The 12,969-nt window shown below is 44.1% G+C and overlaps 1 protein-coding gene across 1 annotated transcript in view; it reads right to left on the bottom strand.

Moving 5' to 3' along the window:
• Positions 1–12,969, bottom strand: part of GNAI3 (G protein subunit alpha i3) — a 105,715-nt gene that overhangs the window by 20,191 nt on the left and 72,555 nt on the right. The window contains exons 5-8 of the mRNA XM_068269515.1: positions 12,038–12,166; positions 10,314–10,443; positions 8,703–8,856; positions 3,171–3,365 (exon numbers count right to left, since the gene is read on the bottom strand). Coding sequence (XP_068125616.1) covers positions 3,175–3,365; positions 8,703–8,856; positions 10,314–10,443; positions 12,038–12,166 — 604 coding nt within the window. The 3' untranslated portion in view covers positions 3,171–3,174. The remainder of the gene's footprint in view (positions 1–3,170; positions 3,366–8,702; positions 8,857–10,313; positions 10,444–12,037; positions 12,167–12,969) is intronic.

The raw sequence follows: 12,969 nt of genomic DNA, 5'->3' as shown, positions 1-12,969 counted from the left end.
GTAGAGGGCCCCCGGGTGAGTAGTTTGATTTGCTCAAAGGGCTTAGACAGGGAGGGGGGGGGGGAGCGAGGATGGGGGGAGGGGTATAGGCCACCCGCACGCCGCACAGAAGGGGGATCCCCCAGCCCAAAATACCTCCGCACAGAAAGGGGATCCCCCACCCGCAGAGGGGGATCCCCCAGCCCAAAATACTGCCGCACAGAAGGGGGATCCCCCCACCCGCAGAGGGGGATCCCCCAGCCCAAAATACCGCCGCACAGAAGGGGGATCCCCCGCCCACAGGGGGGATCCCCCATACCAAAAGTGGGAATCGAGGGGGGGGGGGGAGATCGGGAGGGAGGGGACATCTGGCACCCTATTCTCCTGGCTACACCTGGCACCCTATATACCGGGCTCCCCTATATACCTGGCTACACCTGGCACCCTATAACTGGCTACACCTGGCACCCTATATACCTGGCTACACTCCTGGCTACCCTGACATCTGGCTACACTCCTGGCTACCCTGACATCTGGCTACACTCCTGGCTACCCTGACATCTGGCTACACTCCTGGCTACCCTGACATCTGGCTACACTCCTGGCTACCCTGACATCTGGCTACACTCCTGGCTACCCTGACATCTGGCTACACTCCTGGCTACCCTGACATCTGGCTACACTCCTGGCTACATGTGGCTCCCTATACACCTGCCTTCACATCTGGGTCTTATACTCACAATTGGCGTGCTGATCCCTCGTCGCGTACCTCTGATAGCTTCCCCAGTGCCGACCGTCTTCCATGTCCGTGTACGGATTTTGCTTCTCCCTCAGCGATGACATGTCCCCCGCCGATCGGCGTTGATGACACCAGGGTCACACAGCGTGATCAACATCTCACTGCAAACATTTTTTTTTTAAGTTCTTAAAAAGTTTTTAAGAAGTCAATACAATAACCTGTATTGAATTCAATATTTTAAAAAAATTAATTGCAAAAAAAAAAAAAGGTTGAAAATTATTGGAAATTAATTGAACCACTTTTTGCACGGAAATCATGGGGAATCAGAACGCCAGGGAGGTTAAAGTCAATGGGAACCGTTTTTTTTTTCTTCATAGGGGACTTTGCTTGTGCTGTGATGGTCAGTCCCCATCTGGATGCAGTGGCTGCAGCCTGGCACCCGAAATCTGCCTTAGAAAAATTTGACCATTGTGGTCGAATACATGACTGATAGGAGGAGAGAGAGCTTATTCTTCCTGCCCTGTCTCTCCTCCGTCATGCAGGGTCATCTCCTCCTCCTTCCCCGCCCCTCTGATGATGCGCGGCTCCTATGCTCTGACTCACAGAGCATGCAGTGTGACGTGTCTGGCATAGTCTGGGCAGCAGGCAGAGCACGCATAGTTCTACTCGTGAAACCAGCTGTGAGTAGAACTATGCAAAGAATCTTTAGCGCTTTATTTTTATATTATATTTATTACTATACGCTATAAAAACTGTGTTTTGCCCTTTGTAAATGCTCATGCCCGCGCCCGGAATATCTGTCTCTCGTGCGACTACACCAGCGCTTGGGAGACAGTTGAAAGAAAGAGGCTGCTGACCCCGGAACATAAACAAAAGGTTGGTGGCCATCTTGACGAACAAAGGCACCGATCTGCAGAGAAAAATGACCGGATCCAAAGGCAGGTGAGCGATGAAAACACAATAAGGTAACATAACATTTTAAACACGTCCATGTGATTTTTTTTTTTTTTTTTTAAAGGTGATGCCCATTGGCTTTAAGGCTGCCATACACTGGTCGATTGCCACCAGATTGACCAGCAGATAGATCCCTCTGATCGAATCTGATCAAAGAGGGATCTATTGGCTGCCTACACTGCAAACCGATTTTGAATCGATTTCACCATGAAACCGATTCACAATCTGTGGAGCTGCCGGTACTGCCGCCCCCGCCAGCTATACATTACCTGATCCGGCCGGCGTGAGTCCCCCCAGTCTCCACTGTCCCTTCTCCGCTCTGGGCTCCAGCTTCACTTGACTTCCTGTCGGGGGAAGATTAAAAAGTAGAGGGCGCTCTACTGTTTAAACTTCCTGTCGGGACAGGAAGAAGTGAAGCCAGCCGGAGCCCAGCGCGGAGAAGAGACAGCGGGGACACGCGCCGGCGGAACAGGCAATGTATTGCCGCTAGCGTCGGTCAGACATTCGAACGCCGCTATCGACACACTTCCGACCCGCCGGGGATTGAGCGAAATCTTCCATGCGGACAGATCGACGGGAACGATCGATTTCGGATGGAAATCGATCATTTAGTCAGCGTTTGCGCATCGATTTCCCAGCAGATTCGATCACAGTGATCGAATCTGCTGTCTATCGGCGGGAAAAGGTTTAAGTGTATGGGCACCTTTAGACTATGATGGGCGTATAATTATGGTAGGGATTACACTAAGCCCCTCTGAGGGGACAGTAAACAAGTCTATTTACTCTAAAGCACTGCAGAAGATTTCAGAGCTATAACAATAAAAAAGGCTATTCTAGAGAAGCTCTGACATGCTTCAAATGTAGAAGATATGAAAGCCGGAATCAGGGACGTGAAGGAGAGAGCGCTCATAGCAAACTGCACAAACATTTCATTATGACAGTTTAGAACAGGCTACGGGATTTTTGCCAGGCTACATAGAAACCAATACAGTTATATTTCTGACTGGAGTAATGCCTTAAAAGTATATACAAAGCAGTAACTGCCTATATATTTATAAAATAAAAATTATCAATGCCAAAGATACTACACTATATTGTATTGCAGCTGCAGGGCTTTGGCATATACGGTATTCCTACCCACATTTATCTAACAGTAGACACTACTTTGTAAGCTCCCCTGTGATTGCGTGGGCTTGTTCCCACAATTAAAAAAAAAAAAAAAAAAAAAAAAAAAAAGAAAAGACCCTAGTGGGTAATTTAACTCAAATTAGTGAATTCAACTCAAATTGGATCTATGGAGTATGTGGGTGTACAAAACGTGTGGTAGGAGATTATACTAAAAGCTACTTGATGCGAAAGGTTTACTGTACAGCACTCTGGAAGGAAGTACTGGTTGTGTACAAAGGAGCAGAATAAGGCACATTTATCCAGATTAATAAGAAATTAGTTCAGGTATATACGGTGCGGCATATGATGCAAAGTAACTCCATAGCCTTACCTGACTAATACAGGCCACACTCCACAAGGTTGCCCTTTATGATGACATCTGTGACTGCATCAAACACAAACTGCACGTTCTTCGTGTCTGTTGCACATGTGAAATGTGTGTAAATCTCTTTTGTTTCCTTTCTTCTATTTAGATCTTCAAATTGGCACTGAATATAAGCTGCTGCTTCTTCATATGTGTTGGAACCTAAAAGGAGTGGCACAAGAACAGTGATTAGAAGTGCTTATTAGTGTTAAAGTGAACCTGTCATGTCACATTACAATAGATTTAAAGAGAAGGCAAATCATTATCTAATTATCAGGCCCACACGACTCATTGATAAGGTTATTTGTTTGTATTGACCTGAGGAAGCGGGATGAGACCCGTAAAACACGTTGTCTACAATTAACCGTTCTATAATAAAGACTCCGTAATTCCATCAGAGTGAGTCTTCATTGGAGGCAAGATACCTCTCTCTACATTACTATATAGTAACTACAGTGAGACCCATTATTATAGTTGTATCGGGCGCCTCCCCAAACCAGTTGTCACCCACACCCCCATAAAAGGGGTGCTAGCACCTCCCAGTCGTGCATGGAGTTCACCAGTGGAAAGGCCCACAGGAGAAGATCGTCCACCTAGTTCCAGAAGGTTCCGGGATACCGAGCGGAACGGTTATATTCCGCTTGCCTATATGGTGGTTGCAGGACTGCAACCCATCCTTGAGAGTATAACCTACCCACAATCCCCCACCAATTTATCTACTTAACAATACTGCACTATTGAGCTCCCAGTCTCCCCCTCTCTACAGGCCTAAGAATCTCAACTCCCATTGTGAAGGGAGAACTGGACCAAAACTAAATCATCATTATGTCATTATGTAAACTTGTGAAAATGTTTACTTACCATTTAAAAAAGTTCTATATTTACTATGAACTGAGGCTCCTTTACTGGGACAATGAGGATTAGCTTTAAGTTAGAAATGTAGATGTCATCTTCTAAGGGGGCTTAACACTCCCCCCAGAGTCTAATCGGAGAATTATCATTGGTGCTATCAATAGCGTGTCTCTAATGCCCCATACTCATGGGCAACATTTCTGGCCTGTCGCTAGCACACGGGAGCGTGTGCGCGACAGGGCAGGGACAGCTCGTCGCCAGGTCCCTCCGCATACACACGGCGGAGGGACCTGGCAACTGATGCGGCGGAAGCGGTCGCTGTTGATCCTCCCTCCGCCGGAAGTGCAAGGTATTCCCTGCTTGTTGCTGTCGCTAGTCCGCATACTCACGCGGACTAGCGACAGTTGCGGCGGCAACTGTCGCCAGGCGATTGACCGCGCCAATCGCCTGGCGACATCAGCGACAAGCGACGGTTCGGGGTGCGCGCCCGTGCAACGCCTTATACTCACGGGCGACCTGTCGCCGCAACACGCGCGCGCCGCGTGTTGCGGCGACAATTGTAGCCCGTGAATATGGGCCATAAGAGCCTGAGCCGTAGCAAGTCCCAGTAATCAGATGACTACAGACTAAACAATCTGGCTTGTTCCCCTGCCTCATATGATCATAGCCCAGCCTCTTTATTGTTGCAGACCAGTCAATTAAAAAGCTGGAAGCAGCAATGAAATGGGCAAGAATGGAGGAGGATATCACTGGCCTTCTATAGCAGGAGATCCAGCCTGGTTTGCAGACCCAAAGGTGCTCAAGTAAATCTTAATTAGACAGCATTGTTGAAGTGATAAGTCACCATAATATGCAGCCTTACTAACAGTGAGACGTAAATTGATCCAATATATTATAGCTTTCTAAATGAGCAATAAAACCATTTAATACATGAACCTAATTAAAGTCAAAGTTAAATCAGGCAGGCAGTGCTATGACCGACAAGTACAACATTGCCCTGCACGTCTTATTTGCCAGACCTGCTGTTTCCCACAGTGCATGGTGCGTGCAGCCTCCTCTGTTTCCCAAACACTAGTCTTTCACATGAGACTAACTGCAGCTCACCTGCAATATCCAGCTAGTCAGAGCTCTCATCCCTCTCACCCACAACCTAACTCTAAAGGTGCATACACACATCAGACTATAGTCTTTGGAAAATGGAAGATCACAGACCAATCTTACCACCCTTCATGTAGTATGAGAGCATTTCTACAGTCTATTCTATGGAGCTGAACTCCCCATTAGAAAAAATCTTTGCAAGATGCTGCACACAAACATGCTGTACAGACACAAAAAAATCAGTATCGGCAAAAGATCTGTTCCTGCCAAAGATCCATTCCTGCAAATTGCATTCATAGTCTATGAGATCTGCAGATCATCATACACACCTTGTTCAACTGACATTCATCTGCAGATTAGATCCACCAGGATGGATTTTCAGATCTGCAGATGAATGTCTGATCTGCAGATGAATGTCAGTTAAACAAGGTGTGCATGATGATCTGCAGATCTCATAGACTATGAATGCAATTTGCAGGAACGTATCTTTTGCAGGAACAGATCTTTTGCAGATACTGATCTTTTGTGTCTGTACAGCATCTGTGTGTGCAGCATCTTGCAAAGATTTTTTTCTGATGGGGAGTTCAGCTCCATAGAAAAGACTGTGAAGGTATGGCTCTCATACTACATGAAGGGTGGTAAGATTGGTCTGTGATCTTTCATTTTCCAAAGACTATAGTCTGATGTGTGTATGCACCTTAAGTATCAAATGAGCATATGAAACCCCCCTAATACCAATCTGTGCAGAGCTCCATACTAATAAGCACTGGGGATAACAAATTAGACAAATATGGGTAGATGTAAGGCCTCATTCACACCTACAATCGAAAACTCAAACGCAAGCGTTTTTGTGCACTTTTTCCCCCCTCCTGGCACTCCAGTGTGCATTGTGTTTCTAGTAAAAGCGCTTTTCGAAGCGCTTTTCCAGAGCAGTTTTGTAATTCACTCCCTGACGCAAGTCAGCTAGTGAACTCTTTGACCCGGAAAAGGATAAATACAATGTATTTTTTTCTCAAAAACACGAACGCAATTGCCGCATAAAGCAGTTGTGTGAGCGTTTAGCGCTCTTCCTATACCTTCCATTATAGCAATAACGCCCCAAAAATGGTACAGGCACCGCTTTGCTGAATGCACAGCCCACGAACCATGCTGATATGAACCTTCTCATAGAGATTCATTGCACAAGCGTTTTGTGGGTGATTTTAAAAATCGCCTGCGCTGGAAAAAAGGCCCCTAGTCTGAACGCGCCCTTAGGCTACTTACACACTAAGACGTTGCGTTAGGTGCTACGTTAAGGTCGAATAACGTGCACCTAATGCAACGTATGGTGGTGCGGGAGAGGACGGTAGAGTGAGCCGCGATAGGCGGCTCTATCCGCATAAGGTCTCCCAGAGTGGCGCTGATTGGCCGGCGGGACCACGTGATGCGGCGCGAGACACTCCGCAACACGTGGTCCCGCCGGCCAATCAGCGGCCACCAGTGCAGTGCATATTAAGTAGCGATGTGCGCGGCTACTGTAGTGGAATCTCCCCGCCTCCTCTCCGCCCCCCACTGAGCATGTGCAAACAGTCTAATGCGGCTAAAGCCGCTAGAACGCACAGCATGCTGCACTTTGCACAGAACGTGCAGCGTTACATGTAACGCAACATGGGCAGCGTGAACAGCCCACTTGTGTTACATTGCTGTGCGTTGGGGGAGCGTTACAGGCTGCACTAACGTGCGCCTGTAACATCCCTGTGTGGAAGCAGCCTAAATGTTTATGCCAATTAAACGCACATTCCTACAACTTAAAATGTACCAAATGCTGCAGTATTTTCAAGTTGCATAAAATTAGCAGGACAATTTGCATCAACTTAGTTAATAAGGAGATGCAGTGGGTGAAGCCACCATACTACTTTTCAGTGGCCTGTATCTTTTGAATTCATTATTATTCGGACATTAAATTGGAAAAAAAAACTGATCATGCCTTGCACAATAATTAACATTACATTTTAATATGAAATCCTGACTTTTTTTTTTTTTTTTTTAGTTATAATAAGCATTCTTTTAAATACTTCCAGGCTCAAACCTCTCCCTTCAACCTATACAATTCTGCCAAAGCTAGGAATATGGCAGCACTGTGTTGCATGCTGGGACAACTGCTACATATGCTCCCAGAATCGCAAATGCAGAAAAATCGCAAGTGTTTTGCATTTTCAAGATTGTAGTTGTCCCGAATTTGATGCAGCAACTAAATTTTCAAAAAAAAAATGTCAACAGTGGGTGAGGTTTAGCTAGATAGTAGTACAGTATAATCTCGCTATAGTAATCCTTCAGGCATAGTAACCAAATCTCCAGGTCCTGGTCAAGTACCATTATAAGTATATGGGAGTAACGCCTGGTATAGTAAATCCTGATATAATAGAACTTCTGTTAAAGTGAACCTGTTTTTTGCTCCAGCGGCATTCTGTATGCAGCTATAGTGGAAAGTGGGCGGAAGCATGTGTCATCAGTCGGAGACCAATAAGCTATGGTTGGGCTGGCAGCCAATTGTAGCCTGCTTGCCTTATGCATGATACTCTGGCTCTGCATGGATTAACCCAAAAGCATCAGCCGGTGAGACATATGCTTTCTATGTATGCTGCTGCCTGATATCTGTGACTTGCTCTTGCATAGCTGCAATGCTACAGTATTAAATAAGCTGCACAGAAATGTGGACAGCGGAGCACCTAAGTACAGTACCTGCATTAACTAGTGAGACCTATGCAAGCTGTTGCATGATTATCGCATGCAGATCCCTGCATATTGGAACACTGTGCATTTTGATCTAGCTTAGACACTGTCTAAAATGACTCCCAATTACTGACTCAATTAAGATACACTACTAAAGTATACTTTATGTGTTTGAGTAGGAAGATTTCTGATATAGTAAACTTATATAGTAAACGGTACTTATCCGTTAGCCGGGCGCATCCTCTAGGTGGCGACAAAACTCCACCAGAGTTACAGCTTTCCCTACTATCCATGTCGGCCTGGAGGGGGAATAGTAATTAGCGCCACCTGCCAGATGCGCCCGGCTAACGGATAAGTACCTAGTAAACTTCTGTTTACTATAAAGGGATTTAATTGTATTGTATTTTGTGGATGCAATATGTTCAAAGCGGTTTATAATTCAGTTCCTCTTTAAATTTTCACAAAGGACAACCTTGGATAATACAGGATTTTATCATATACAGAGATTGCATTGCTCAGGGTTACGATTAGCACATAACTAAGCAGCAATAGCAGTAGTACTCCAGAACTAGCCTGGAATAGGTAAACTATGGTTTAAACCCAGGTTTAAATTGATTGGTCCATTTTCAAGCTGCATACTTTGCATAAAAATGTGCATAAATTTGCATCAACTCAGAACAATTTGCATATCTGTGATCATCCCTAAGGGAAACTGAGATCTAGTGTATATTGTGGCCCTAAAGTTTTTCTTGTTTGGGACCACTTCAGATGGTGGTCCTAGATTAAAAAGTAAATAATGAGCAGCACTGCTGAGGTTGTGCTACACCCATTTTGTACCTGAATATTCTGGATAGCAGATAGTCAGTGGGCTCCTAATGATCTTCTCCTCAAACAGGTCCTTCTTGTTCAAGAAAAGGATTATGGAGGTGTCAATAAACCACTTGTTGTTGCAAATGCTGTCAAACAGTTTCATGCTTTCATGCATACGATTCTGTTAAATGAAGAATAATTAAAGTACTGTAATAAGGTGAAATTTCTGATTAAGTGAATTCAACATACTTAATAACCACTTAAGTACCAGCGCTCGCTGCCCCCTTAAAGGGAACCTGTACTGAGTAAAATTATTTCAAATAAACACTTCAAATAATAAACTAATAAAAATAACTTCAAATGAACATTAAATAAATAGTTACCTTGCCATCAGTTCCTCTCAGAAGCTCACCATTTTCTTCTGACAGTGATCCCTTCCAGTTCTGACAACATTTTGTCAGATCTGAAATATATCAGTTGCTGTCAGTTATATATCAGTTGCCGTCAGTTATAGCTGAGTGGACAACTGAAGTGCCCGGTAATGTCCATGTTTCCTTATGGCTCAACTGGGAGATGTTACAGTTTAACAGTGTGCTGACTAGAAAGCTGTTATGGGGTAATGGCCATTACCCCATAACAGCTTGATCACAGTGGACAAACAGGAGAGGAGAAAGAGCTTGAGGAGTAGACTACACGGGAGGGGCCCGTTCACACCTAGAATCGCAAAACGTCGGCGATTACTGCCGGCTTTTTTGCAGGAGTGAATTTTCTGCGATTACCGTGGAAAAATCACTGGACACTGCGGCGGTTTTGTAGCAATCGCGATTACTATCGCTACTCGCAAATCACCGGCAAACCGCTGCATGCAGCGAGTTTGCGGTTATCGCTAACTGCAAACGCGGCAGTGAGCACACTGCCACTTGCTACAATGTGTAGCGGTTTTTACAAAACCGCTAGCAGTGTGCCATGAGCGAGAATCACGCGATTCCCGCTCAGGTGTGAATGGGCACTGAGTGTGACTTGTGTATGTTTATTTTGACTTTTTATTTTCAGTTCAGGTTTTCTTTAAAGAAAACCTGAACTGAAAATTAAAAGTCAAAATAAGCATACACAAGTCATACTTACCTTCCATGTAGTCTACTCCTCAGTGTCTTTCTCCTTTCCCGCGTCCTGTTTGTTCACTGTGATCAGGGGAATTTTCCGTCCTCCATTTTGAAAATGGCCATTACCCATAACAGCTTTCTGGTCAGCACACAGTTAAACTGTAACATCGCCCACTTGAGCCACAGGGTAACATGGACATTACCTGGTACATCAGTTTTCCTCTCAGCTATAACTGACAACTGATGTGCCCGGTAATGTCCATGTTTCCCTATGGCTCAAGTTGGCGATGTTACAGTTGAACATTGTGCTGACCAGAAAGCGGTTATGGGGTAATGGCCATTTTCAAAATGGAGGACGGAGAATTCCATTGATCACAGTGGACAAACAGGACGCAGGAGAGAATAAAGAGATTGAGGAGTAGACTACACAGGAGGTAAGTATGACTTGTGTATGTTTATTTTGACTTTTTATTTTCAGTTCAGGTTTTTTTTAAGTGGTTAAAATATGTATGAATTAAGCCTGTTAAACACTTACCATCTCTTCATCTTCAGCCAGAAGTAAGTCATAGTCACTAAGCGCCACACAGAAAATAATTGCTGTTACACCTTCAAAACAGTGAATCCACTTCTTCCTTTCTGATCTCTGTCCTCCCACATCAAACATTCTGTACAAGATTAACACAACAATGAAACACAATCGTAGACAACTGATATATAGTTAAAGCAGAGCTAAACGTACATTAAAAAAAATCCAGTAAGCCTGTCTTTACCTGACCCTGATGTCAGGCGATTGGCAAGGCTGCGCACGGGGTCTGGCCGGGGGGGGGCCCTCTTTCGCGTCGGGTAGCAGCGGATCGGCGGCGATCGGGGCAAACACGCAGCTAGCAAAGTGCTAGCTGCGTGTTTGAAATTTTTTTTAATCAAAATCAGCCCAGCGGGGCCTGAGCGGTGCCCTCTAGCGTCTCTGGACAAGCTCAGTTTGTCCAGAACGCTAGGGAGGATAATTTACTTTTCTCCTATGTTGCTGTCACTTACAGTAGGTAGTAGAAATCTGACAGAACCGAGAGGTTTCTGTCTAGCCCATCTCCTTATGGGGGGTTTACAGGGATTTCTTGATTTTCAAAATGCACTTCGTGAATGGCAGTTGCTCCGTCCAACTTTGCAAAAAGTGTATGATGAGCAGGGAGGCTGGTCAGCATCTTTGTATAAATCTTTTTCAGGGAGTGTCTTTATAAAGAATAAAGGCCATGCTGAGAATTCCCTATGGAGAGATGGACTAGCCCAAAACTTGTTGGTAATGTCAGATTTCTACTACTTACTGTAAAAAACAGCAACATAGTAGAGAAGTAATTTATGGCTCATTTTACTCAGGAAGAAACTTACTTATTTGTATGAGTTTTAAATGTTAAGATTTTCGCGACAGTTCCTCTTTAATTTAGCATCAGATTTGCCATCATGTGCCTGGTGGTACTCTCTACATTTGTGCCCTTGTCTCCCCTGCAGTGACAATGTACACTACATCACTACTCACAGCACTACAGGAAGGATTATAAAGCCAAGTGTAGACTGTTAAAGCGGACCCAAACCAAACATTTTTTAAATTAAAAATATTTAGTTGCACCACTCTGACACATACAAAGATAACTTAACACTCCAAGCCTATGAGCATTTCAGTGCAAGCTTTTCACCCTTCTCTTTTCATAACTAGGGTTATACAGGGGGCAGCCATTAGCAATTCCTCCTTTGCTGGACACAAATACTTCACCAGTTTGCCGGATTCTGTCCCGGCAATATGAAAGAAAGGCAGGGGTTCCTCCAATAAATGTAAAATATTTTATATTTGTCATCATGCAGCTGAAAAAAGGCTGCCATTTATTATTATAATTTAGAAAATAGATTTTATTTCTGAAATCTTGTATTTTTAAATTTGGGTCCACTTTAAATCAAGAAAGAACTCTGGTCAATAGTTTCACTTATGCTCCAATTTTTATTTTTCGCACATCTTCTTAAATCTGTCCCTATGTGCTTCGGTAAACATGCTTGTAAATAGAACAGATTATGCCACGTAACCTGCCATCAGGATACAGTTTTGTAAGACCTGCTAGATGCATGACCATAAAGTCTCAAAGAGGAGAAATACAATCCTGCAGATGAACTTCTGCAAACCTGGCCTAACAGTTTTTAAAGATTGCAATTCAGGAAACAAGATTTTGATCTTCAGAAGTACAGCTAATGTAGGAATCAGAAGTAGTGACTTACTTAAAATAAAGGTCTTTGAATGTAAAATGCGTCTCCACAATACCCGTTGTTTTGACTCGTGTTCGCAGAACATCTTGCTGAGTAGGAATGTAGTTGGGTTCTGAGATCCTATCCAGATCATTTAGATAGCTTTAAAAAGAAACAAAGAAACCACACCATTTAGTGGTCTAGATACAGTGGGTTGCACAAGTATTCGGCCCCCTTGAAGTTTTCCACATTTTGTCATATTACTGCCACAAACATGAATCAATTTTATTGGAATTCCACATGAAAGACCAACACAAAGTGGTGTACACATGAGAAGTGGAACGAAAATCATACATGATTCCAAACATTTTTTAAAAAAATAAATAACTGCAAAGTGGTTTGTGCATAATTATTTGGCCCCCTTTAATCTGAGTGCAGTCAGTTGCCTATAGACATTTGCCTGATGAGTGCTAATGTCAGTACAAATACAGCTGCTCTGTGAGGGCCTCAGAGGTCGTCTAAGAGAATATTGGGAGCAACAACACCGGGAAGTCCAAAGAACACACAAGACAGGTCAGGGATCAAGTTATTGAGAAATTTAAAGCAGGCTTAGGCTACAAAAATATTTCCAAAGCCTTGAACATCCCACGGAGCACTGTTCAAGCGATCATTCAGAAATGGAAGGAGTATGGCACAACTGTAAACCTACCAAGACAAGGCCATCCACCTAAACTCACAGGCCGAACAAGGAGAGCGATGATCAGAAATGCAGTCAAGAGGCCCATTGTGACTCTGGACGAGCTGCAGAGATCTACAGCTCAGGTGGGAGACTCTGTCCATAGGATAACTATTAGTCATGCACTGTACAAAGTTGGCCTTTACTGAAGAGTGGCAAGAAGAAAGGCATTGTTAACAGAAAGCATAAGTCGTCCCGTTTGCAGTTTGCCACAAGCCATGTGGGGGAC

This window comes from Hyperolius riggenbachi, chromosome 2, assembly GCF_040937935.1.
Source record: "Hyperolius riggenbachi isolate aHypRig1 chromosome 2, aHypRig1.pri, whole genome shotgun sequence".
Lineage (NCBI taxonomy): Eukaryota > Metazoa > Chordata > Amphibia > Anura > Hyperoliidae > Hyperolius > Hyperolius riggenbachi.
Note: the sequence above shows the minus strand (reverse complement) of the source record. Positions and strands in the feature narration are given on the sequence as shown.